The sequence below is a fragment of the Nematolebias whitei genome, chromosome 3 (assembly GCF_014905685.2).
Source record: "Nematolebias whitei isolate Nwh7 chromosome 3, NemWhi1, whole genome shotgun sequence".
NCBI classification, from domain to species: domain Eukaryota; kingdom Metazoa; phylum Chordata; class Actinopteri; order Cyprinodontiformes; family Rivulidae; genus Nematolebias; species Nematolebias whitei.
Window position 1 is genome coordinate 55900878 of NC_056500.1, and position 27391 is coordinate 55928268.

The window sequence follows — 27391 nt, forward strand, 5'->3', positions numbered from 1 at the left end:
TTTAGCTTTCAGTAATCATTCTGCGACTAAGCTTTTACCTAGCCTAATGACTTTGGGAGTTGCAGAGTGCTAACAGACTACTGGTACTATAGGCTGTCAAAAGTTAAATGAACCAAAACTCAAGCTAAATGCTACATTTAACAAAAGAGAAGCCCAAGCTATAAATAAGAATACAGTAGCTAGAAGCTAAAAAGTCATTAGGCTAGGTAAAAGCTTAGTAGCAGAATGTTTACTGAAAGCCAAACTTAGCAAAAAGCTATGTAAAAATACAAAGTACCAGAGAAGTACTTAACGGCTAAAAGTAGAATAAAAAGACTAAACTAGAGCAAGTACGCTGAAGCAGATTTAAAAAATAAAAGTTTTGGAGACACTGTACAGATCTCGACGTATTTCTATGTAGAACATATAACTAAAAGTTCACTAATTAAAAAAGGTAAAAGCTTCCAAAAGCAAAGTCATAGAGCCATCTCCTGAACAAGCTGAACGTTTGACACATCAATAGTTATAACATTTAATAAGAGAATAGTGTGAATGCTCAAAGTGCATGTGCACATTTACCTCCAAGCACTGCAGCATGGCAAACTGAGGAGGCAGCCGCTGCAGCTGGTTGGAGGACAGATTGATATGGGTGACCAGTAACAGCTGGTCCAGGTGACATAATATGGTCAGGTTCTGTTGGATAAAACCAGAAGACTCGTTTTAAAAACATAGTTTTTACTGAAAACAGTTCTGTTGTGTCATTTGCTCTTTCAGCTCTGAACCTGCTCAGAGATGCTGAAGACTCGCACTTCTGCGTACTCCATTTTCAGAATGGTGTTTTCAATCATGAACTTGCTGCACAGGTCGCTGTAATATGCAGAGCGCTTGGAATCCACCTCCTGCAGGAAACAGAGAGCGCTGAACCAGTGATCTGCACCAACACGCGTCCCATCACCGTGGCTGGAGGGTACTCACTTTGAGTGTCTGGAAGTGAGCAAGTGTCTCCTTCTCGTATCCGAGAGGATCTAGTGCCCTCATCAGGAGGATAATGGTCAGCAAGCACCCTTCAGAGGCAAAGAGAACAGTAAGATAGCTGCATGAGAGCAGAAAGACCAGCAGCAAACCTTCAAACTGGATGTTTTATTTGTTAAAGTCATGATCTGTACCAACATTTATTAAGTGGCTCCAGTTCTTGTAGCTGGTGGACTGATAGGAGCTCCGACTGCAGCACTGAGGTCTTCTCTACTGAGAGCTCACTCCTGCACAGAAAGAACATCATTTGTTCTTATTGACAATTAAAAAAAAACAGCTACATTATATTAAAGACCTCCTAGCATTTCTTAAGGGAATGCACATTGACACCCCCCCAACCACCAACATCGTATGAGCAGCAATGGTTTTGGTCAAACAATGAAAATAATGCCATGAGTAATCTTATGTGATATCATGAGAAGTCACACGTCGTGTTGTAAGTGGCTCTCAACTACAGCAGCAAACTTTAGGACCATATCTGGAAAACATTTGGATGTTTTTAACTTTAACTTGCTGAGGTGGCCTTCTTCAACTGGGTTGTCTTGGAAGGTTTATCAGTTGTAGAGGTATATCCATTGATGGTTTCCTGAAATCAATCTGTCCATCATCTTTACCCACGTCTTCCTTTTTGGGTCACTGGTGCCCATATCCAGCAGTCACTGTGTGAGAGGCGGGGGACACCCTGGACAAGTCTCCAGTCCAGGCCTGTCGCAATAAACAATAAATCAATTAACCGCATGATAAATAAAAATGATCGACTTCATTTTCATTTATCAGCTTCATCGTTTCTTTGTGTCTCTCTCTTTCTACTGAAGACACTGGATGACAAAAGGATCAACTCCGGTGCTCTTCACTGGCCCTTCCCTTTCTCTTTAAAATCCATTTTAACCGTCCAAAATTGTGTTTTTAGATTGTTAAAAGCAGCTGAGATGAGAAGCTAAGATACGAGCTAAGCTAACAGGCCGACCTCACGAAAAAAAACTCGGTCTTGTCAAAGCTCCAAAATTCACGGTTGAAACCCGAGCCTTCTTCTAAAAAGTTGTTTTTCTCTGCAAAAAGAAGCAGAGAAGTTGTTTACTGATTTTTTATTAAAAGCTTTGTGTGAAAAATGCTAAAGAGCTCAAACCACACCGAGCGTCCTCATTTTGAAAACCGATAAAAAGAAAAGAGACAGCCCATGCCACGTCAAGGGGCCTCCCTCTTATTTTTCTTAAAGAGATATGCTGCTCACTCCCTCACTATCCATCCTTTGGTTCAAACAGTCTTACACTGCCATCCAGTGGGCGAAAAAATGTACTACACGCAAAACAAATTAACCAACATTTCTTCTTAAATTTGACAATAATTACTCATTCTTGTCAAATTTCAAACATTATCATTAATCGCAATAATTTCTGAGACAATCGCCTAGCAAAGTTTGTAATCGTGACAGGCCTACTCCAGTCTATCACAGGAACACATGGATGCAGAGACAGACAACCATTCACTCTCTCACTCATACCTCAGGACAATTTAGAGTTACCAATCAGTCTAACATGCATGTTTTTGGTCTGTGGGAGGAAACTGGAGTATCCATTCATCCATCCATCTTTTACCCGCTTCTTCCATTTTGGGTCATGGGGGTCACCGGTGCCCATATCCAGCAATCACTGTGTGAGGGGCAGGGTACACTCTGGACAGGTCGCAAGTCCATCACAGGGACACAAAGAGACAAACAACCATTCACTCTCTCACTCACACCTAGAGACAATTTAGAGTTACCAGTCAGTCTAACATACATGTTTCTGGTCTGTGGGAGGAAACCGGAGTACCCAGAGAAAACCCACGTATGCACAGAGAGAACATACAAACTCCACCCTGAAAGGCCCTGGGACAGGATTCATCCCAGCGACCTTCTCACTGAGAGACAACAGCTCTATCAACTGTGCCACTGTGCCGTCTACTATCTATCCCATCCCAAAACAGTCATTTTGATATTTTTGCTTTATTGTCCGTCCCTTCTCCTCTCCATCCTTCTCAAAGGCCTGACCTTGTGTCTATTGTGTGGGATCATTATGTCACAGGTGACCTTCGAACCCATGGCCAGCTCTGGCTCTTGACCTTAGCTTGCAGCTGTGGTGAAAGTTGGCATTATTTCCCTTGCGATCAAAGCACCATTAGCATTCACTGTAAAGAATGTAACACTGAAATTTATCAAGTAGTTCATGAGATATTTTGCTAACAGATGGAGGTGACTCCAAATAAGTTCAAACAGTTCAGACAAAGTTCCTGCACAATCTGTTTGCCCTCAGAACATGGGGATCACTTTCAGCTACTCCCACACCAACGTTGGGTCGATATCTGTAAAATGAACGATCACCCTTTGTGTGTTCTAAAATGGCTGTGGCAGCCATCTTGAAAGAGGTTGACTCCAAAAGCTGTGTAGATGTTCACTTGACGATTGCTTTCTAAAATTTCATTAAAATGTGTCCACTGGTTTATGAAATATTTTGCAAACATAAATACACTCATGGCTTTTTGTCCGCAGGCCTTTAAAATGTGTGGTCGGTTTACAAAGCAGTACCTGAACAGCTCTTGATCTGTGGCCGTGTCCCGACACCAACTTTCAGCTCGACCTTTGGGGGTAAAGGTTTAGAGTGAATCAAAGCTTTCTTCTGCATCCTGCAGCTATAAGGACGTAACGAGTCCAGACCGTGCTGATTACCTGTGTAGAGGGCACAGTCCTTGTGAGTGTGTCTCTCAGTCCAGTGCACGGTCAGATTGTGCTCATTGGAAGTGTCGCTGATCGTTCCAGGAGGGAGATCGCAGATCTGAGCAGGTGTCAAGGTCAAGAAGAGTCGAAACAGGAAATATTCATTCCAGGTGAGAAAACGTCTGGACATAAATTAGTCACTTCTAAACCAACGCGCCCAGAATCAAAGTGTGACTGGACATAGTCAATGTTCGGCTTAGCTCCAGAAGAACCCTGAATAAAGGAACATGTTGGTGGAATAACTTGTAGGCTCCACTTTTAATAGGATTTCAGAAAGTATTCTCATTTCGTAATGACTCAGTTTAGTCCGGTTTCAAAAAACGGCATTTAAAAAATAAACAAGAAAATTTTCTGCAAAAATGCGGTGTGAACGGAATGACTGCTGCAGAAGCAGGAGCTGTTCAAGTTAAACCAAGCAGAACAAAAAGTTAAATTAGCTAAACAGTAGTTATTAGCTGAAATAAGCCAAACGATAAAAAAGTCCAGGTTTAATAAAACAGTATACTTTGCAAAACAGTAGATTTAACAGGACAGGTTCTTACATGAGCAAAATTGTAGCTTAAAGTAGAAAAAGACACACTGCAACTTCAAATCAGCAGAACAGTAGCTAAAAGGTAAAAGAAGCAGAATGGTAGCTAACAGCTAAAAGTAGCAGCACAATAGTTAAAAGCAGCAAAATGGTAACTAAATGTAAAGAGGTGAATAAAGCTAGAAATAGAAGGAAGGAAGCTAAAAGATAAAGCAGCATGGGAAACAAAAAGAACCAGCTGGAGCAGATGTCAGACAGAACAATGTTCACGACGGAAGTGAACAGATTGCATACGGGGAGTTTTATTTTCCATCCATCATCTTTAGCCGCTTCTTCCTTTGCGAGCTGCGGGGGTCACTGGTGCTCATATCCAGCTATCACTATGCAAGAGGTGAGGGACATCCTGGACAGGTCTCCAGTCCATCACAGGGCCACACAGAGACAAACAAGACAAACAACCATTCACTCTCTCACATCTAGAGACAATTTAGAGTTACCAATCAGTCTAACATGCATGTTTTTGGTCTGTGGGAGGAAACTGGAGTACCTGGAGAAAACACACACAGCACGGAGAGAACATGCAAACTCCACCCAGAAAGTCCCCTAAACTGGGATTTGAACGGGGCAACCTGCTCGTTAAAAGGCAGCAGCTCTACCAACTGCTCCACCGTGCTGCAGTTTTATTTTCAACATTAAATATGAAAAGTTTGAAACAACAAGTCATAGCACTGACACTATTCTCGATTGAGGAGAACGTTCTAATATATGATCACAGCAGAACAAAGTGTGCAATAGTTTGAGTCTAAAAACTGTACAGAAGTGTACGACAGCAGCTCACACAGTTAAGACTGAATGTGAATTAAAAACAAACCATAAAAGTTTGTCAAATATGACAAATATGACTTCTGGTAAGATGGCGCCCGTGTACGTGGCTTGCAATCCATGATGGTGTTCGGATTATTTATGTTTTGTTCGTTTTTTATCTGTGACATAAACTCACTGCTGGTGTATGACCGACAACAGCTTCTGGATCTTCGTTTTTCTGTCACCGATGTCGCTTATTTGGATAATTATGAGCGTACCTCTGGACACGCCCCCCCCCCCCCCCCCCCACCCCCCGCTGGCGAACGTGCCTGTTTACCTCCGCTGCGCTCCTCACCTCCCTGCCCGGAGACTTCGCTGCAGACGCCGGGGAAAACGTGCAGGGCGGCTGGTAAAACTTAAAGCCCTGCACGCTGCATCTTCCTCTTCAGCTGGCGGTCAGGGTTTCCATCGCCAGCTTCTCACGTGCCCGGACCAGGTAAACAACGGAGGGGCTGTTATTGAAAACCTGCAGCCATTGCCGCGCGCTAACTTCACCGCTGCTGGATCCACTTTGAACAGTATCCGGATGTGTTTGGTCAACGCAAGATCTATTACCAACAAAACTTCTATCCTCAGGGATTACTTTCAAGAGTACGAGTTGGACTTTTGCTGCATCACAAAGACTTGGATGTCTCAGGGTGAGTCCAGCGCCTTGACGGAATTATTGCCACCGAACTGTCTGTATTTTAACGCACCGCGGCCATCAGGCCGGCGAGGTGGTGGATTATTAACAATATGTGCATTAATTATTATTAATGCACATATTGTTTATAATAATAATATTATTAACAATATTAACAACAAAAACAACTTTTGACTGTAAACAACTGCCCATCCCAGTTTCCCGCGCCAGCTTTGAGCTGAGCGTCTTTGAACTCGGCCATTCGCCTTCGACTTTATGCGCACTCGTCTACCGCCCACCTCGGTCTAAGGATTTCATAAATGAGTTTTCTGACTTCTTGGCTGAAATCACACCAAAATATAATCATGTTTTCATTTTTGGGGACTTTAATTTGCATGTGTGCTGTCCTGAGAAGCCCTTGGTTAAGGACTTTTTAGATTTATTGGACTCATTTAATTTAACTCAGCATGTAAACGGTCCCACCCAAGAGTGTGGACATACACTGGACCTTGTTTTAACTCATGATGTGACTGTTAGTAATCTTGAAATTGATGATAATGTTTTTTCAGACCACATGCCAGTCCGGTTTGAGTTCACCCTCCCCCATCTAACTCCTAAGCCGTGCATTCCTGCACATAGTAGCCGGGCCATTAACCACTTCACTGCCGCACGTTTCACAGATGCCTATAACTCTGAAATGATCATTCAGCCCCCTGTGTTTCTCACCACCACGGAGGCGCTGACATCCCAGTTCATCCCTGTCCAGCCTCTCCTGAAAAAAAAAAACCTTGACCCCTCAGTCGTTTCCAACTTCCGGCCTGTCTCCAGACTCCCATTTGTTTCTAAACTAGTGGAGAAAATAGTCGAGTCCCAGTTGAAGTGCTTCCTGGAGGATCACGCCATCTTAGAGCTATTCCAATCTGGCTTTAAACCTCTCCACAGCACTGAAACTGCCCTACTGAAGGTTTTTAATGACATCTTCAGATCCACAGATACAGGTGATTCTGTGCTGCTTGTCCTATTGGACCTCACAGCCGCCTTTGACACCATTGACCATGAGATCCTCATTGCTAGGTTGGAGCAGTGGGTGGGCATCACAGGGTCAGCCCTCAGTTGGTTCAGATCTTATCTCACTGACAGATCCTTTTGTGTCTCCATCAAGGATTTTAGTTCTGCAGTGGCAGAGCTTAAATGGGGGGTTCCGCAGGGGTCCATCCTGGGTCCCTTCCTATTCTCACTATACCTGCTGCCACTTGGCGTTTTTTTCCGGAAACACAACATGCCCTTCCACTTCTATGCCGACGGCTGTCAAATTTACTTCCCCCTAAGACATAATGGCACATGCTCTAGTCAGCCTCTGCTCGACTGCCTGGCTGACATCAGGGACTGGATGGTTTTAAACTTCTTAAGTTTTAATGAAAAGAAGTCTGAAGTCATGTTGTTCCCTCCCAATGACACACAAAGCAAACCACAAACCACTGCATCGATCTTTCTACTCTACCCTCGTCAGAAAAACAGAGTCACTAATTTGGGAGTGATAATGGACCCTTCCCTGAAACTTAACAATTATGTAAACATGATTGTTAAATCATGCTTCTTCCAACTGAGGCGGCTGTCTAAACTGAAGCCCATATTGTCCAAAAAATAACCTGGAGACAGTAATACATGCATTCATTATATCTAGGCTTGATTACTGCAATTCACTCCTGTTTGGTATCAGTCAGACATCCATAACACGACTACAACTTGTCCAGAATGCAGCAGCCCGATTTTTAACCAGTACAGGCAAAAGAGAGCACATTACTCCAGTTTTGGCCTCACTGCACTGGTTACCAGTTCACCTTAGAATCCAGTTCAAAATACTCCTGTATGTCTACAAATTGCTGAACGGTTTTGCGCCCCCCTATCTCTCTGATCTGCTACAACCGTATGTCCCACCACGTTCCCTGAGGTCAGCGGACAAATTGCTCCTCAGCTCCAGGAACTCGTCTTAAGCGCAGAGGTGACAGGGCCTTCTCTGTAGCAGGACCAAGACTTTGGAACGAGTTACCTCTGCTTGTCAGACAGGCCCCCTCCCTCTCGGTTTTCAAATTCCGTTTAAAAACTCACTACTATTCAGTAGCTTTCAACACCAGAGGTTCTGTGTTTTGAACCTGTACGCTCCACACTGGTTAGTCGTCATATTTATTATCTGCATCATTTTTATGTCTATATTTCTGATTTACTTCATTTGGTATTTTGCTTTGTGTGTTACCTGTTGTTCTGTCTGTACAGCACTTTGGTTGGCCTTGTCGCTGTTTTAAGTGCTCTATAAATAAAATGGTATGGTAAGGTAAATATTTTACACAAATCCAATAAAGTTGTCAGGTCTTCTGGACACATTCTTCTTGGTTGAAAAGTTTAATCTTTCATGTGAAAGACTTCAAGTCTGAGGCCTGCCACAAAACTCAGTCCTATAAATAGCACCTTCTCAGTTTGTTGAGACATCCAGAACGAACTTTTCACATGTAAAAGGAGGACCATCAGTGGAACAATCGATCGTTAGTGCCCTGATCGTTAGTGCCCTGTTCAACGCTTGCTATTCACAGAACTAGCCTGAGACAAACCTGGCCAAAGTGGTTCAAAATATCCTGATGCATGCTGAGTCATCCAGGTAAATAAATCCAAAAAAGTTAAACCAGGTCATCTGGACAGATTCTTCTTGGTTGAAGCGTTTCATCTTTCATCCACTTTGAGAAGGTGCTGTTTATAGGACTGAGTTTGTCGCATGGCCTCAGACTGATGAAGTCTTTCGGATGAAAGACGAAAAGTTTCACTGAAGAAGAATCCATCCAGATGACTTAACTTTTAAAATGTATTTACCTGGATGATCGAGCATGCATCAGGATATTTTACATATAGTACAAAATGACTGAGCGTTTTGTTAATATAATAAAAATAAAAGCAGTAATCCCATCTCCTCCATCAGTGGTCCTTAAAATGCTTTTATAACTTCTCCACCTCTGCAGAACTGAATTATCTGGACAATGATGAAACATCTAGCCTCTTATAGGTCTATGATGGATTTAAAACCAAAGCATTAGGCTAAAAGAACTGCATGAAGACCTGAGAGGCAGACTGTATCAGTGCACAATTCAAACAAAAGATTTACACAGACATCCCAGCTTGTTGATCTGTATCAGTTAATATGAAGGTTTGTTGAGCTCAATCACAGACTGAGAACATTCCAGAAACTGTCTGGAAGTGAGGGAATGTATTTATAAAAGTTCACAAAACTTTATGGCAGCACAAAGACACCAGCCTCATCAGAACTGTAAGGTTGTATCAGTGAAAGGGGAAGTTTGACTTGACATTAAAACATGACAACCTAGATTTATCTATTGACGACATGTATTTTTTTTTATTATTATCACAATTATAACTTTTTTTTGTGCTTTTGTCTGACCGGCAGTTTTTCACTAAGTGTGGCTCAGCAGCCAAATCTAAAATCTGTTTCTGTGTCAAAATGGAGGTGGCTGGGCTTTTGTTTTGCATAAAGACACATGTCTGTGTAAATCTTTTGTTTGTCCCTTTACCCTTCATGACAATAATAAGTTTCTTAATGGAGAGTAGAGAAACTTACAGCCTTACAGGGGCGTCCAGCCTTACAGGGGCGTCCAAAAACAAAACCACTCCTTATGGTTGAAACTGAAGGTCTTTCCAGACCTGGAACTAACATCGATCCTGGGAGATCTAACTGCACTCAGATAAACACAACCTGAACTGCATTAGTGCTCCTTGAAAACGTTGGTTACGTACTGTAACCCCAGATTCTATGAGTATAGGCGTAGCCCTTTAAGGCTGTCGCTGGTGGGCTTTCATCCCGTCGCGCGCAGCGCAGCACTGAAAACGTTAGTCCACGCTCACCTGTTGTGTGGGCCTCACCCGGTCCGTATAAATTACGGTGAGACCGGGTAATAGGCTCCCAAATAGCTTTTTCTTCAGCCATTTAGGAACCAGTGAGGCCCAGAGCTTAAAGGGCTACGCCTATACTCATAGAATCTGGGGTTAAAGTACATAACCAACGTTCTATTTCGTATAAGCTTTGCCCTTTAAGGCTGTCGCTGGTGGGTTAAAGGCGAAGCAGGATGTAGTCTATGCCTCACTGGGTCCGTTCAGACACAATATGAAGCGCCTGCTTGCACCAAAAAACATTTCATCACTCAGCCTTCTGTGTGCGTAATTACACGCTGCGTAATTACGCGTTCCATGCACAGGAGCGCCCCAGAGAGAAAAGGTTTCCGACGGGGAAAAAAGGGAGGCTGAAATGCAGTCCTGTGCTGAGAATGGAAAAGAACAGAGGTTACAATTGTAACCGTGTAACAGTGAGCAGAGATTGTCAACAGCGCTTCAATATGAACTGATTATTAACAAATGAACTCGCAGAAAGGGCTCTGGGAATGTGATGCGCTCAGGCTGCGGGCTCACATCAGAATTGATGTTTGTTGACGCGCACTAAGGGGAGGCATGAGCGCCTTTAGAAATGCGATGCCGTTTGGGTGGAGATCGTAGTTGCCGTGGGAGAACACATTTGTTAACGCTGCGGTCAGAAAAATCAGAACACAACCTGGGCTGAGAGCGAGGTTTTTTTATGGGCTCAGTCTGCTGAAAAAAATCATTTCTAGCTGCTGTGTCAAGCGAGCATTTTGTGTGGTTTCTCGAGTTACGGTGACTTTTAAAAACCTGTTTTGAGGTTACTGGCTTGATTTGCGTGGAGGATGTGGGAAGAGAAGCCGCTGTGAGATCAATCGATCTGACAGTCATGCTGAAATCAGACACTTTTTTTTCTGAATGATGTTTTGGTTTTATTGTAAAACTCATATCATCATTATGCATACACACATCCTCCGCAAGGAGTCATTTCTTGTACAAACCGGATTCCAAAAAAGTTGGGACACTAAACAAATTGTGAATAAAAACCGAATGCAATGATGTAGAGGTGCCAACATCTAATATTTTATTCAGAATAGAACACAAATCACAGATCAAAAGTTTAAACTGAGAGAATGTATCATTTTAAGAGAAAAATATGTTGTTTCCAAATTTCATGGCATCAACAAATCCCCCAAAAAGTTGGGACAAGTCCATTTTTACCACTGTGTGGCATCCCCCTTCTTCTTACAACACTCAACAGACGTCTGGGGACAAAGGAGACCAGTTTCTCAAGTTTAGAAATAGGAATGCTCTCCCATTCATGTCTAATACAGGCCTCTAACTGTTCAATTGTCTTGGGCCTTCTTTGTTGCACCTTCCTCTTTATGATGCGCCAAATGTTCTCTATAGGTGAAAGATCTGGACTGCAGGCTGGCCATTTCAGTACCCGGATCCTTCTCCTACGTAGCCATGATGTTGTGATTGCTGCAGAATGTGGTCTGGCATTATCGTGTTGAAAAATGCAGGGTCTTCGCTGAAAGAGATGACGTCTAGATGGGAGCATATGTTGTTCTAGAACCTGAACATAGTTCTCTGCATTAATGGTGCCTTTCCAGACATGCAAGCTGCCCATGCCACAAGCGCTCATGCAACCCCATACCATCAGTCATGCAGGGTTCTGAACGGAGTGTTGATAACAACTTGGGCTATCCTTGTCCTCTCTGGTCCGGATGACATGGCGTCCCAGTGTTCCATAAAGAACTTCAAATCGTGACTCATCTGACCACAGAACAGTCTTCCATTTTCAACACTCCATTTTAAATGACTCCTGGCCCAGTGCAAACGTCTGAGCTTGTGGAGCTTGCTTAGAAATGGCTTCCTCTTTGCACTGTAGAGTTTCAGCTGGCAACGGCAGATGGCACGGTGGATTGTGTTCACTGACAATGCTTTCTGGAAGTATTCCTGAGCCCATTCTGTTACTTCCTTGACAGTGGCATTCCTGTTTGAGGTGCAGTGACGTTTAAGGGCCCAGAGATCACGAGCATCAAGTAGAGTTTTATGGCCTTGACCCTTACGCACAGCGATTGGTCCAGATTCTCTGAATCTTTTGATGATGTTATGCACGGTTGATAATAACTTAAAAGGCTTTGCTATTTTACGCTGGAGAACACCATTCTGGTATTGGGGCACTATCTTTCTGCGCAACAATAGTGGAATTGGTGATCTTCTTACCATCTTGGCTTCTGAGAGACACTGACACTCTGAGAAGCTCTATTTATATCCAATCATGTTGTCAATTGACCTAATTAGTGTTAATTGGTCTTCCACCTGTTCGGTATACTCTCAATGTTCTTTTTCCAGCCACTTATTGCTACTTGTCCCAACTTTTTTGGGATTTGTTGACACTGTGAAATTTTGAATCAACATATTTTTCCTTTAAAATGTTACATTTACTCAGATTAAACTTTTGATCTGTCATCTATGTTATATTACAAATAAAATATTGACATTTGCCATCTCCATATCATTACATTCAGTTTTTATTCACTATTTGTTTAGTGTCCCAACTTTTTTGGAATCTGGTTTGTATCTTCTCTCCCATGAGCCATGCGACTGGTTGTTCCAGGGCGCCACCTGTTGTCGGTCTCTGGGGAAACGCTGAGCCGCTGGATGCCGTTGGATGCCGCTGGATGCCGCAATGAGAAGGACAGTTCTCTGGTGGGAGGGGCTGGTGGCGGAACGGGGCGGGAGGATGCTGCTGCAGCTGTGGAATGACTCTGCTGCTGCCTCTGGCCACGACGATCTCTCCACCGGGTGGGGGTGCGGTAGGAGGGGTGCGGCTTCATCAGGTGGCGCACAGACTCCGACACCTCCTCTAACTTCTTCGACTTTTCAAGCATGGCCTTGAAATTGGCCCCGAACAGCGCGTCCGTCATGATGGGACCCTCCAGAAGGTCTTTCTGCAGTTTCTCCGGCAAGGAGGGGGAGTGTCGGAGCCAGGTGGACCTCTGAATCATTGTCATCCAGGCGTTGATGTGAGACAGGCAGACCACAGATGAGGCGCACAGGTTGAGGATGACGTCAGACGCTTTGCAGAGCAAGCTCCTCATCTCCTCAAGCAGGTCTGTGTCCTCCAGCCTTTTGGAGATGCTGTAGGCCAGCAGGGCAACATTGTTCTTCGATGCTGCCGTCTGGAAAGCACACTGGTGGGCTTGGCTCCAGGGGGATTACCGAGGGAAAATTCTGCTCTGTAAAACACTCCACTCTGGTGATGGGAGTGAAGGTGGAGATGGGTGCCTTCAGCCTACCAGGTCCGGCTGCAGCCTCGTTCCAGTAGGACGTTACTGCTGGGAAAGGAAGCCAGATGGGTTCAGGGCGACGAGCCGGGGTGGAGCCAAACCTTCCTGCTAGATCATTTGATCTGGGCAGGGGGAGGAGAGGGATAGAAAGTCCCTTCGTGTCAGCTGCCTCCTGAATTATGCCGGGCAGCTCTAAGAGGACGGCGCCGACAGCTGGGAGCAGTGTGTTCGCTGATGCGGAAAGACCTGGGGTGGGTGAGCATCCGCTCGCCCCCCCCCGTTCCAACACTACGCTCTCCAGGAGGGAATGAGCAGCGGGGCTGCTGCTGACGTCGCCTTTCCTGGAGGAATCATCCGATTCGCTCCGTGACTCAGATAACTCAAAAAAGGCGATGGCGTCGTCCGTCCAGCGAACAGTCCCCCGTCACGGAGAGGCACTCCTCGATGTTAGCCTTGAACAAGGCTGCTCACCTCTGCCTCTCCTCAGGATGGAGGAAGTCATAGAGACGGCAGGAGGAGCGAGGTCGGCGTGGCGGGGACCCAGGTATCCTTCACAGATGTGGTGCCGGTCAAAGCTTAGCATGTAGCCGGTCTTGCAGGATGGGCACAGACAGATGGTGATGGTGCTGGACATGGTGTTCTTGCAAAAAACAGTGCTGGTTGATTGCTGAAGAAAAATGGGAGCCCATTACCCGATCTCACCGTAATTTATACGAACCGGGTGAGGCCCACACAGCAGGTGGGCGTGGACTAAAGTTTTCAGTGCTGCGCTTCGCGCGACGGGATGAGAACCCACCAGTGACAGCCTTAAAGGGTGAAGCCTATACGAAATAGAACTTCACTCACACCGAGACAGGTAGTCTGTAGCCTTCATCCACATTTGTCTGGCAGTCTAAACACAAGACTCTCTTGAGCATTGATGTGGGAACTCCTATTGAACTTTCCCTCAGAAGAGTTGCTACGTGGGCATCTCTGGGAAACAAAATGTCTACTTCAGTTGCTGGCCGAACAAAGATAATTAAACAGCATTTATTCAGGACAAAATTCAAAATCATACTAATAACCTACAAAGCTCTCAACAACTTAGCTCCATCTTATATTACAGATCTTCCATCCATCCATCCATCCATTCTCTTCCGCTTATCTGGGGTCGGGTCGCGGGGGTAGCAGCCTAAGTAGGGAGGCCCAGACTTCACTCTCCCCAGTCACTTGGGCCAGCTCCTCCAGGGGAATCCCAAGGCATTCCCAGGCCTGCTGAGAAACATAGTCCCTCCAGTGAGTCCTGGGTCTTCTTCTGGGTCTCCTCCCGGTGGGATGTGCCCGGAACACCACACCAGGGAGGCGTCCAGGAGGCATCCTAACCTGATACCCAAGCCACCTCAACTGGCTCCTCTCGATGTGGAGAAGCAGCGGCTCTACTCTGAGTTCTTCCCCAATGACCGAGCTTCTCACCCTATCTCTAAGGGTGAGCCTAGACACTCTGCAGAGAAAACTCATTTCGGCCGCCTGTATCCGTGATCTCGTTCTTACGGTCAAACCCAAAGCTCATGACCATAGATGAGGGTAGGAACGTAGATCGACTGGTAAATTGAGAGCTTCGCCTTTTGACTCAGCTCCCTCTTCACCATGACAGACCAATACAGCACCCGCTTCACTGCCAATGCTGCACCTATCCGCCTATCGATCTCACGCTCCAGTTTTCCCTCATTCGTGAACAAGACCCCGAGATAATTAAACTCCTTCACTTGGGTCAGGACCTCCTCCCCAACCTGGAGAGGGCACTCTACCCTTTTCTGGCTCAAGACCATGGCCTCGGATTTGGAGGAACTGATCCTCATCCCAGCCGCGTCCCACTCTGCTGCAAACCACTCCAGCGAAAGATGTAGATCACAACCTGATGAAGAACCACATCATCTGCAAAAAACAGAGAAGTGATCCTAAGGCCACCAAAATTGATCCCCTCAACACCTTGGCTACACCTAGAAATTCTGTCCATAAAAGTTATGAACAGAATCAGTGACAAAAGGTAACCTTGGCAGAGTCCAACTCTCACTGGGAAGGAGCCCGACTTACTGTGGACCAAGCTCTGACACTGGTTGTACAGGGACCTAAGAACCCGTATCAAAGGGCCTGGTACCCCATACTCCCGGAGCCCCATACTCCCAGAGTACCCCACACAGGGCTCCCCGAGGGACGCGGTTGAACGCCTTTTCCAAATCCAGAAAGCACACGTAGACTGGTTGGACAAACTTTCATGCACCTTCCAGGACCCTGCTGAGGGTGTAGAGCTCGTCCAGTGTTCCACGACCAGGACGAACACCGCACTGCTCCTCCTGAATCTGAGATTTGACTATCCGACAGACCCTCCTCTCTAGAACCCCCGAATAGACCTTACCAGGGAGGCTTAAGAATATGATCCCCCTGTAGTTGGAACACACTCTACGGTCCACCTTTTTGAATAGGGGGACCACCACCCCAGTCTGCCAATCCAGGGGAACTGCCCCAAATGTCCACGCAATATTGCAGAGTCGTGTAAGCCAACAGAACCTCAAAACATCCAAAGCCTTAAGGAACTCTGGGCGAATCTCATCTACTCCTGGGGCCCTGCCACCGAGGAGCTTATTAACCATCTCGGTGAACTCAACACCAGAGATTGGAGAGCCCGACCCAAAGTCCCCAGGATCCGCTTCCTCAGTGGAAGACATGCCAGTGGGATTGAGGAGATCTTCAAAGTATTCCGCCCACTGACATCCCAAGTTCAGGTCAGTAGCACACCACCTCCACTATAAATAGTGTTGGTGGCGTACCGCTTTCCCTCCCCGAGATGCCTGATGGTGGACCAGAATTGCCTCAAAGCCGTACGGAAGTCATTCTCCACGGCCTCTCCAAACTCATCCCACGCCCGAGTTTTTGCCTCAGCGACCACCCGAGCCACATGCCACTTGGACTGCTGGTGCCCATCAGCTGCTTCCCAGGTCCCACATGCCAAAAGGGTCCGATAGGACTCCTTCTTCAGCCTGACAGCATCCCTCACTGCCGGTGTTCACCACCGGGTTCGAAGGTTACCGCCGCGACAGGCACGACAACCTTGCGGCCACAGCTCCGATAAGACGTCTCGACAATAGAGGCGCGGAACATGGCCCACTTGGACTCAATGTCCCCCACCTCCCCTGGAACGTGTTTGAAGCTCTCCCAGAGGTGGGAGTTAAAGCTCCGTCTCACAGGAGACTCTGCCAGATGTTCCCATCAGACCCTCACAATAAGTTTGTGTCTGCCAGGTCTGACTGGCATACTCCCCCACCATCAGAGCCAACTCAACACCAGGTAGTGGTCAGTGGACAGCTCTGCCCCTCTCTTCACCCGAGTGTCTAAGACATGTGGCCGCAGATCAGATGAGACGACAACAAAGTCGATCATCGAACTGCGGCCTAGGGTGTCCTGGTGCCAAGAGCACATATGGACACCCTTATGCCTGAACATGGTGTTCGTTATGGTCAATCCATGATGAGCACAGATGTCCAATAACAGAACACCACTCGGGTTCAGATCAGGCCGTTCTTTCCAACCACACCCCTCCAGGTCTCACTGTCATTGCCCACGTGAGCATTGAAGTCCCCCAGTAGAACAAGGGAGTCCCCAGGAGGCACACACTCCAATACCACTTTCAAAGACCCAAAAAAGGATGGGTAATCTGAGCTGCTGTTTGGCGCATAAGCACAAACAACAGTCAGAACCCGTCCCCCCACACATAGGCGGAGGGAGGCTACCCTCTCGTTCACCGGGGTGAACCCCAACTTACAGGCACCAAGATGGGGGGCAACAAGTATGCCCACTCCTGCTCGGTGCCTCTCACTAGGGGCAACTCCAGAGTGGAAGAGTGTCCAACCCTCTCAAGGAAACTGGTTCCAGAGCCAGAGCCATGCGTTGAGGTGAGTCCGACTATTTCTAGCCGGAACCTCTTAACCTCACAGACCAGCTCAGGCTCCTTCCCCACCAGAGAGGTAGCATTCCACGTCCCGATAGCCAGCTTCTGTAGCCGAGGATCAGACAGCCAGGGTCCCCGCCCTCGGCCACCACCCATCCCACATTGCACCTGACCCCTTTGGCCCCTCCCAAAGGTGTTGAGCCAGTGGGAAGGGGGACCCATGTCTCCTCTTCGGGCTGTGCCCAGCCAGGCTCCATGGGTAAAAGCCCGGCCACCAGGCGCTCGCCAACATGCCCCGCCTCCAGGCTTGGCTCTAGAGTGGGGCCCCGGTGACCCACGTACGGGCAAGGGAACATTGTTTCCACTGATTGTGTTCATCATAAGGGGTCTTTGGGCTGCACTTTGTCTGGTCCCTCACCTAGGACCTGTCTGCCTTGGTTGACCCTACTAGGGGCATGAAGCCCCTGACAGCATAGCTCCTAGGATTATTGGGACACTCAAACCTCTTCATCACAGTAAGGTGGCAGCCCAGGGAGGATCTTATTGTTTCATATTATTCTAACAGAGCACTTCACTCTCAGACTGCAGGTTTACTTATGGTTTCTAGTTTCCAAAAGCAGAATGAGAGGAAGAGCTTTCAGTTATCAGGCTCCTCTCTTGTGGAACCAACTTCCAGTTTCTGTCCGTGAGGCTGACACATTGTCCAGTTTTAAGACTTGGCTTAAGACTTTCCTTTTTGATAAATCCTATAGTTAGGGTTGGCTTGAGTCTCCTGAGCTATCCCTTAGTTATGCTGCTATAGACATAGACTGGTGGAGGACAAACTGACCACATTCCTTCACGTCGCTGCTGTCTTTACTTTCTATGCTCAACCTGTTTTGTATTTGTAAATCTTTCTATCCTTGACGTAAGTTTTTGTATTTCCTCCAACAGAAAGTACACCTGCACCTGTCAGTCTGTGTTCACTCCTCCTTCCTGTCCTCTCAAACCCAGCCGATTGAAGCAGGTGGCTGCACGTCCTGAGCCTGGTTCTGCTGGAGGTTTTTTCCTGTTAAAAGGGAGTTGTTCCTTTCCACTGTCTCCTTTGTGCTTGCTCAGGATGGGAGACTGTGATGAAGTGAAGATTCAACGAGTCAGCTGCTTCCTTAGAGAACTTTTACGAACTTGTTTTTTTATATATATAAATATATGAATGTTTCTATTCAGTGCCCTGAGATCACTTCTGTTGTGACTTGGTGCTATATAAATAAACTGAATTTAATTTTTTGTTTGTTTGTTTTCATCTAAAAGTTTTAATGAACTGTCAGTCAGAATCCTTCTTAATAAAAAATGCCAGTTTAGTCAGGATTCAATCATTCAAAGTGGAGAGCGTGATGCTGCACGGTCAGCTCCTATTCACTTTGTTTGTTCTGACTGGTGTAAGTTGACTGGACCTGGTATGGTTACTGTAAGCTTGACTGTGCTGTGCCACGTTTAATTAATCCTAATTAAACACAAAACTAATGTGAAGCAATGAAGCTTTGTAGAGATTACCTGACAACTGCAGTGCACTATTAACGGTGGAGTTTGATCGTTGCATGCTCCTGTATTTCTCCCACATCTGTTAAACTCCCCATTAATGCAAGTCAAACTGTGTTAAAGTCTAAATAATATAGTTCAGATGCTGAACGTATTTTACAGAAACATTCAGACCTGATGACGTCCTGTTTGCTGCTCATTGTGTGACGTGGCGATATGATGCATATTTATCTGCGTGCAGTCAATTATTGACATTTAGTCTCAAAAACATTTAGAGGTGTACATTTTGCTGCCAGGTGTGAACGCTCTCAATAACAGCTGTCCACCTGAAGTCAAACCATCAAAGACGTGCGTTAATGCTGGGACTGAACTGGGCCTGAAACATGCACTAACAGGGCGGTGTGCAAAAATATTCCCAATGAACATCTGACAGCAACATTTCGGCCAAACGCTTTAATCAAGTGAAAAGTCTAAAGCGAACACAGCCATAAGAAATTTGTTTAATCCTTAACAACTATTTTTTATTAAAACAGCGTGCTCGCTTTGTTTCTATGTGGTGTTGTGTGTAAACTAATTAAAAATGAATTACTGAAATCAATGTTCAAATGACGCATGGGGGGAAAACAGAGGGAAATTACCATCTGTAGTTTGTGAATAAAATGATAAGAGCTGCTGAGCTCACATGCCAACAGAGTCCTCTCTGAGACGACTTAACAACCTCCATGTGCTGCTGAAGGTTACGCTTTATGGTTGGAAACTCACAAAACTGTTTACGTTTGGACTCATTCCAAACATAACAAAATTTGGAAATATATTAAATATGTGTTCTTATACAGTCAGTTTATATTTAGACTTTTACCTCAGAACAGCAAATCATTTAAGATTTAAAAAAACAAGCTGTGAAACAAAACGTCGTCTCTACTGACTAAAACTAGAGGTTGAACGATCAAAGTTTTACAAGAAAAACACTCGTTTTCTCTCGTCACACATCTTTAAAAACATCATTTTCAGTCAGCAGCAGTGACGGTCACCATTAGTCACATGGCAGCACGACGGCTCAGTGGTTAGCTCTGTTGCCTCACTGCAAGAAGGTCCTGGGTTCAATCCCCAGTGGACCTGTAACCAATTTGGTAATTTCATTGGTCATATATTTTTTACCTTTATTTATACAGGTAGTCTCATTGACACACGAGGACCCACCCCCCAGGCTAAATGTTTTGGTGGCGTGAAGCTCATTAGCCCGTCAAGAACAAAGATAATCCATAAATTAGCCGCAGCATTATATAAGCGGCAGTGTTCAAAGCCTGTGACAAAAGTAGCAGCTTAGTCTGGAAATTACGGTGTTCTGTGAAAACATAAGGTGTGAATGAGTGAAAAGGATACCCAGACAGGGCTGTGTTTAAAGTGAGGGTGGACGCTGCGCCACTCCACTCGCTGAGGCTGACCGTCCACGATCAGGAGCAGGCCGACTGACAGGACCTGAAAGAAAAAAGGAGGAAACAGAGTAAACACAGAGCACAAGATGGAGCCGGCTGTACTATTTATTTTAAAGTGGTTGCACCACAATTTGAAAACCTTCTTCACACACTCAATAAAATCATTCCTGATGCTTGTTCTGTTTAAAACACATCTGGATCTATAATTGCATTCCAACACATACAATGCTAAATAAAAATAAATAAATACCTGCAATCTGGCAAATAGTTATATGTAACACACTTGGATTAGAAAACAGATTCATTCATTCATTCAACCTTTATTTATACAGGCTAGTCTCACTGAGCTTCAAATTTCAAATCCAATTTTGAAGTTTACATAATAACAGTTTCACATCTTTCCTACAGAAATGCAGTAAAAATGAATGAATGAATGAACATTGTCTGCAGAAAAAGTAAGATACTGACACTGACAGGTGTGGAGAAAGCAACAGCGACTCTTTCCTCCTCCCGACCGACATACACACAGCTGATCATCTCTTCCCGCTCAGCTGGTAAAAAGACAAAACCAGTTAACAACGAGCAGCAAATACAGAGTGCATGAAACACATGGAGGTCTGTAAACATGAAGAGCCAGGTGAGTAAAGACCCGCTGGCACATTGATTCGTTTTCTTAGAATCGTAACTAAAAGAAAGAAGGTGCCAAATCAAATCAAATCTCTGGTACTCTGTTAGCAATCAGCGCAGGACAAATGTTTTGCCGCCAGCTGAGAGTCCTTCAACTCTTGTTCCAGTCATTGTGTCCAGTCTTTCTGCAAAAAGCTTTCTAGTCTGGAGAAAACTGGTTCATGAATTATCTACAGTCACTTCGTCCTTTCTGCTCTTCTTTTGTGTGTTTGGATGAGCAAGAACAATAAACCAAAACCTTTGGTTCATGCCACCAGTCCTTTTAATACAGTAGGTTATACTGTACACACACACACACACACACTTATATATCATCATTATTTCCACCTGTGCTTTGCAAATGGAGAGGAATTCTTCAATTTCTGCTCACTTTTAAACGTACTTCTGCTCATTTCAAAGATAAAGTTACTATAATCAATCAGTCAAAAAAGTCCATGCTCAATAATCCTTTTTTGGTTTTGAACCAGTTTGACATGACTGTCGACGAGGAAGAGGGCCGGCTCCAGAGGAGGGTGCGTGTCAAAGAGACCATCTTAGCACCAACATAACTGGTTTGTTCCACTTTGGAGTAAGTTGTTTGGGGGAAGAATCAGTTTTTGTTGTGTGTTTCCTTGACTGATGAAGCCTTCTGGATGGAAGGTGAAACGTTTCAACAAAAAAAGAAACTGTCCAGATGACCTGACTGAAAGCTGTTGGATAATCAATTAATTATTTGATTAGGTACTTATACTGAACATTAGTTGTCAACTTTTGCTAACTGGCTGCAATTGTGAATGTGTAGAATTAAGCCATCGTGGCAAGATTTCTTAGTATATGCTGTACCCCGCGACATTTCTACGGCCTTTTAAAATCAGAAAATGTCTTTTTTTATAATAAAATTTAAAATAAAATTAACTTTTTTTAACTAAAGTGTTTAGAGTCCTGTTAATGAATTCAAAAAATGTTCAATACAAAAACAACTGGACTTTGTAACAGAAGATGTTTCGCTCCTAATCCGAGGAGTTTTCTGAATTCAAAGAGCAGTGAATGTTGGGTTCAAGTTATAAGGCTGAGTGAGATAAAACACACACACATATGCAGATTGACAAATCACACCTCACACCTTAACAGTTCGGGTTTATTAAGGTCTTTGTTCCTCTAATTCACATATGAAGCCCCTCTGTTCCCATCAGGTGTGAAAACCGGCTGGGAATCTGTTTTAAAGTTGCATTATATGTTTTTGAAAGTTAAAATCTGAGGCCTCCTCCTCTGTTAAGAGATGTTTTTTCTCTTTAACATAAATTGCTTCCTTCACCCCCTTCTCAAACCATCTGTGTTCTCGGTCCAAAATGTGCACATTTTGGTCCTCAAAAGAGTGTCCCTTATCTGTGAGGTGGAGGTGAACAGCTGAGTCTTGTCCTGTGGGGCTGGCTCTCCTGTGTTGAGCCATGCGTCTGTGAAGAGGCTGTTTAGTTTCTCCAATGTAGAGGTCTGGACAGTCCTCGCTGCACTGGACCGCATACACTACACCACTCTGTTTGTGTATGGGTGTTCTGTCCTTAGGGTGGACCAGCATCTGTCTGAGAATCCTGCTGGGTTTGAAATGTACTGGGATGTTGTGTTTGTTGAAGATCCTTCTGAATTTCTCTGATACTCCAGCAACATAAGGGATGACAATGTTTTTACGTCTGTTGTTCTCCTTGTTCTGTTTATTAGTGTGTTTTGTAGATTTCCTCTCTGACTTGACAAAAGCCCAGTTAGGATATCCACATGTTTGAAGAGCTTCTTGAACGTGTTTCTGTTCCTTTTCCTTCCCTTCTGTCTTTGTGGGGACGCGTTCGGCCCGATGTTGTAAAGTTCTGATGACAGAGAGTTTGTGTTCCAGTGGATGGTGGGAGTCAAACAGAAGATACTGGTCTGTGTGGGTTGGTCTCCTGTACACTTCAATGTTGAGGCTGTCCTCATAGTCCTGTTAATGCTGAAGCTAAACTAGCCAGGTGTAACACTGTAAAACAGCTACAGCTCAAACATATAAATCAAATCAGAAATCCCTAAAGGTCGGAAAAAGTTTCATTTTTCATTTTTAACCTTCATCATTTCAGGTCATTTTCCACCCACTATGTATACTGAGATTATTAGCTCATAAAGCTCATCAGAGACTCTACTTCCTCAGACGGCTGAGACGAGCTGGTCTGGGAAGCTCAGTCCTCACCTCCTTCTACAGGTGTGCAGTGGAGAGCATCCTGTGCTCCAGCATCAATGTGTGGCATGGAGGCTGCACAGCTGCAGAAAGAAAAGCTTTGCAGAGAGTGGTGAAGGCTGCACAGAAGATGTTGGAGTCAGTCTCCCCACCATCACAGACAACTACACCTCCAGATGCAGGAAGAGGGCCACCTGCATCATGAAGGACCACACTCACCCAGCACACACACTTTTTGCACCACTCCCCTCAGGCAGGAGGCCGAGGAGCATTAAGTGTAGAACCACTAGACTGAGGAACAGCTTCTACCCTGAGGCTGTTAGACTCATGAATCTCTAACCAGAATAATCACTGTGAAAAACCATATCATGTTGCTGCTGATCTGTTTCATGTTGCTGCTGATCTGTTTCATGTTGCTGCTGATCTGTTTCATGTTGCTGCTGATCTGTTTCAATGTTGATGTGTTCATGCGTGCACATCTGCTCACAGACTCATGTTCATGTTTGTGCTGATGTTCAATGTTTTATGTTATGAGTGCTTAGTGTATATTTAGTTGATGTTTTTCTTAGTTCATATCTTAGATGTTATTACTGTTTTTATTATACATTTTATTGTTGGATGTAACTGGGACCTTGTGTACATAATTTCGCTCCACCACATGTACCACATGAGGTGCGAATGACAATAAAGAAACTCTGACTCTCTGATACTAAGATTATTAGGGGACACCGTGAGTCAGAGTATTTTCAAAGTGACTCTCAGTCCCTGAACAGACATACCTCTGCCTAACAGCCAGCGATAGTAGAACCAAGCGCTCTGGTCATTGGGGTCAGTAAAAAAAGCATTTTGAACCAGCTCGTATTCTGAAAATAAAAAAAAAACATCAAACCTACAGTAAAAAAGATGAACATTTAAAGACTGAGACTGCCCCCTGCTGGTGGCTACTGTGCATTGCAGACCTTTGAGTAGCTGCTCCTCACACACTCGATGAAAGTGGGTTTGAGGAGAAGGTTGAGAGGAGGGCTGAGGCGGCTCACAGCGTGCTGACGTCTGGTCAGGACACTCCGGGTGGAGCAGTGGTAGGAGGGTGCTGCGGTAGTGCCAGCTGGAATAATTCGAAAAGTTGGAGCCTATGAGACGGTCAGTGAACTCCAGCTCCTTCTCCACAGGCACCCCAGACATCTTCACAACCATCCGACGATAATCCCAGCAGTGGACTGTGGGAGGGAGGAGGACGCATCCTCTGAACTCAGTACAAATACAGCAGTGACGTACATTAACTACATTAAAAGCAGTACTTTCTTACTCACAGTTGCGGTCGTCAAGACTCAAGCAGCGATCACACAGACCCAACTCTCTGGCCCAGTCCGGTTGAGGTAAACGAGCTGAGACCCAGCCCCGGTGGTGCCAGCTGCCGTAAGACTTTGGATTCACTTTAAGGCAAGATTCCAGGAAGAACAGCTCGGCCTGGTAGATTTTCTGCACCTCGTTCTCATCTCTGAAGTGGGCACAGAAAAAGAAAGCAACTATTCCACAACAACATCTCTGAAACTTTTCAATTTAAAAAGACTGGGCCTGGACTGGAAAGACTGGGAAGACTTCACAAAGAGGAAAACCGTTTGACCTGACAGTTTCCAGGTGCATTAAGATTTCTCTCCTGTAGTTCCAGAGCGTTGCAAAGTCAGGGTTGGATGAAAGCAGCTGCTGAGTAAGCTGAAGAGCCTCGTCATCAAATATTCCATCTTTTCTCTAAGGTGGAGAAGAAAGAGATGAGCGTGAGCAAGACAAACAGGAACAGCTTCAAAACCAGTTTGTTCTGAACATATAGAACTGGTCAGAAAAAAGGATCTGGCGTTCTGTCACGTAACTCTTGTTTTAATCAACATTGCTCATAAAAGATGAAACCAGATATTTGCAGAAGTCTACTTTCAGCTGCAGGTTATTTTGTCTTTATAAAGGTTTGACAAAATAAAAGAAACCAGATTAAACGGACGTGTCACCAAAACATCTCACTAATGGCAGAACACATCAGTGTTTGTTCACACACATGCTAATCACTCCAAAGTTTAGTCTTGGTTTGTTTTTATAGGATTTGTTTCAATGTATAGAGTTTTAAAGGACCTTTGAAAAGCAGGCATCACGTGCAGCGACGTAGATCTTCAGCTTCTTCTCCCGCTCTTTCTTTTTCTCCTCCTCCTGCTGGGCGGTAGTTTTAACCTTCACACGGCCATGCTGTCAAAAGCACAACGAGGGGAACTAAAGCTTGGTACATTTTATTCTGCAGTTACAACAGGCCTAAACCTATGGGCTGCTTTGGGAACTAGAATTCTTCACCTTTTATCTAAAATCAATCTGTAATCAGCCAATCATGAACCATTTTCTAGTAAAGGACATTGCTATAGATCACACCAAGCATCACAGCGAGAAGGATTGTATCAAAGTACGTGACTGTCAGAATCAGACATGAAGTTTTTAGGCTTCGAAAGAATAAATGAATGAATAAATGCTGTTTTATGAAAATGCCTTAGTTGCGGCAAAGGTCAGAGTGGCATCACCAGACCGATACGAGCTAGTTGTAAAACAAGTAACTCAGAAAAACACTTTCTACTCAAACTGTGCAAGAGCATCCTCCCATATTTCTCAACATGTTCAGTACTAAATGAGAGCTACTCCTGTGAAAGGCCAGAAAACAGGAGATTTCATGGTTTCACCAAAACATCAACAACAAAGATAAAATAACAAAAACGTGTTCACAAGTCAGATGAGTCTTCATTTTTGCAGCAACATTCAGATTGCTGGGTAAGAGTTTGGTGTGAACAGAATACACCGGTATCAACAATTCAAGCTTTTGGCAGGGCGGTCATAAAGATGGCGGTGGAGTGAGTGTCATTGTTGGGGACTGCCTGAAGGCAGCCACCGATTATTATCCACCTGAAAAGGGTTTGCTCTTCTACCAACTTTAATGCGGACTGAATCCCAATGTCCCCACAAATTTGATATCCAAACAACCGGATCGGCACCGGATCGGCACTGTGATATGTGCTATTACTTTTATTGGCATTTCGCGTTACCGTGGCGACGTCATTTGCAAACAAAGATGCCATTTTTCTCATTGAAAAACACCGACAGAACTCTTCACAGCCTCCAGTGCCACTGTGCTCACTGTATCTCTGCAGTGAAAACATGCGAGGGCCTTTGAAAGGCAGTAAAAATGGAGAGGGGTTGCATGGAGGTGGTGCACCACATTTACTCCACCTCTGCCCTGCTGTCATGTGAAAAGAAATCAAACGTTTCAAGAAATGTATTCAGCATTTGGTTGAAAATGTGTCAGATAACTTTAAACTACTAGAGGCAAAAAGGTAACAATTGGTACCACACAATGATTACTAAAATGTGAGTTTATGTACAAAAATAAAAACAATGAATGTCTTACCATCGTTGGGGACAATGGAGGACACTTCAGATATCTGCTGTCATTGAAAGAGTGAGTTAGGCCTGAATAATGTTCACATGATATAAAAGTACAGAACACAAAGAAGTAAACACTGAGCTCCCAGTATAAAGACACGCAGAGCTCAGAGAAGTTCAAGTGGTTTTAACACGAGCCTCCCAGTCTGCTGATGAACGACAGACTGGGCTCAGTCAAAGATACACAATCATGTCAAAGTCACCAGTTAAGGACAAATAGCATCTTTTCAAGGCTGAGCACTAAACACTTCGCTGTTCTCTAAACAAAGCTCACCTGTTTTCTTGTTGGGTCAAGTACTTGTGTTGTCACGGTGCAGTTGGTCATGGAAGGCTGCTCTTTCTTTGCGACTACAATTGTTTCCCTTTTCCGTCTCATAAAAATGACGTCATCGTTCCGTGACTCTCAGCCGCGCAGCTTTCGTCTCTCGTGGAGGAAGCTCAGGAACGTGACAGTGACCTGCCGGGTGTTTGTCTGATTAATAAATCTACAGGATAATAACAACAATAATGACAAGACCGATAAATTAATAAAATCAATTTTTAATAAACAGACACCTGCAGGGAAATAAATGACAAACTCCATGAAGTCAGTAGTAGCACAGGTGTACCACAAGGCTGCGTCAGTTTTCTGTTTTACCTTCAAGAACAAAACCTGCAAATATCTTTCTAAACATGAGCATAGTGGTATTCCATCATTATGGCAAGAATAAAACAGTATTTTATTTGCAAATTTAGAAATGTTAACTATTAATGTTTCACATTATTGTTTTACTGGTTTGTTTTTTTCACTTGTTTTCCACATTTACAAATGTTCACCATAGAGAAAGAAATATCACCAAATAACAAAAACATTGGGACGCTCTAAACAAATATTTAATTTTAAGTTTCCTTGTTGAAGACAATGTAAATTTGTGTTAGGTGGTGCACCTTAAATGATATACAGGGCTATTGAACAACACTGCTCAGGGGGCCACAGTTTCTGAAAGCCAACAGCTTGGGGGCGCACATCCAGCGATTAAAATCATTATGTGAATAAACCAGAGTTTACAATGATCTGTTACATTTAAATTTGTTTATTTAACTGCATTGAATCATAACTGCAATAAACAAAACCCAGTGACTGCTGGACATGGGCACCGGCAACCCCCGTGACCCAAAAATGGAAGAAGCGGGTAAAAGATAATGGATG

At 44.6% G+C, this 27391-nt stretch overlaps 1 protein-coding gene across 1 annotated transcript in view; it reads right to left on the reverse strand.

Annotated features, from left to right (window-relative positions):
* Positions 1-26572, reverse strand: part of rabggta (Rab geranylgeranyltransferase subunit alpha) — a 28571-nt gene extending 1999 nt beyond the window's left edge. The window contains exons 1-15 of the mRNA XM_037675046.1: positions 26477-26572; positions 26168-26201; positions 24856-24966; positions 24359-24483; positions 24045-24232; positions 23694-23951; positions 23514-23597; positions 20337-20419; positions 19816-19911; positions 3716-3821; positions 3575-3626; positions 1150-1238; positions 955-1043; positions 762-878; positions 559-672 (exon numbers count right to left, since the gene is read on the reverse strand). Coding sequence (XP_037530974.1) covers positions 559-672; positions 762-878; positions 955-1043; positions 1150-1238; positions 3575-3626; positions 3716-3821; positions 19816-19911; positions 20337-20419; positions 23514-23597; positions 23694-23951; positions 24045-24232; positions 24359-24483; positions 24856-24966; positions 26168-26170 — 1515 coding nt within the window. The 5' untranslated portion in view covers positions 26171-26201; positions 26477-26572. The remainder of the gene's footprint in view (positions 1-558; positions 673-761; positions 879-954; positions 1044-1149; positions 1239-3574; positions 3627-3715; positions 3822-19815; positions 19912-20336; positions 20420-23513; positions 23598-23693; positions 23952-24044; positions 24233-24358; positions 24484-24855; positions 24967-26167; positions 26202-26476) is intronic.
* Between the last annotated feature and the right edge of the window lie 819 nt (positions 26573-27391).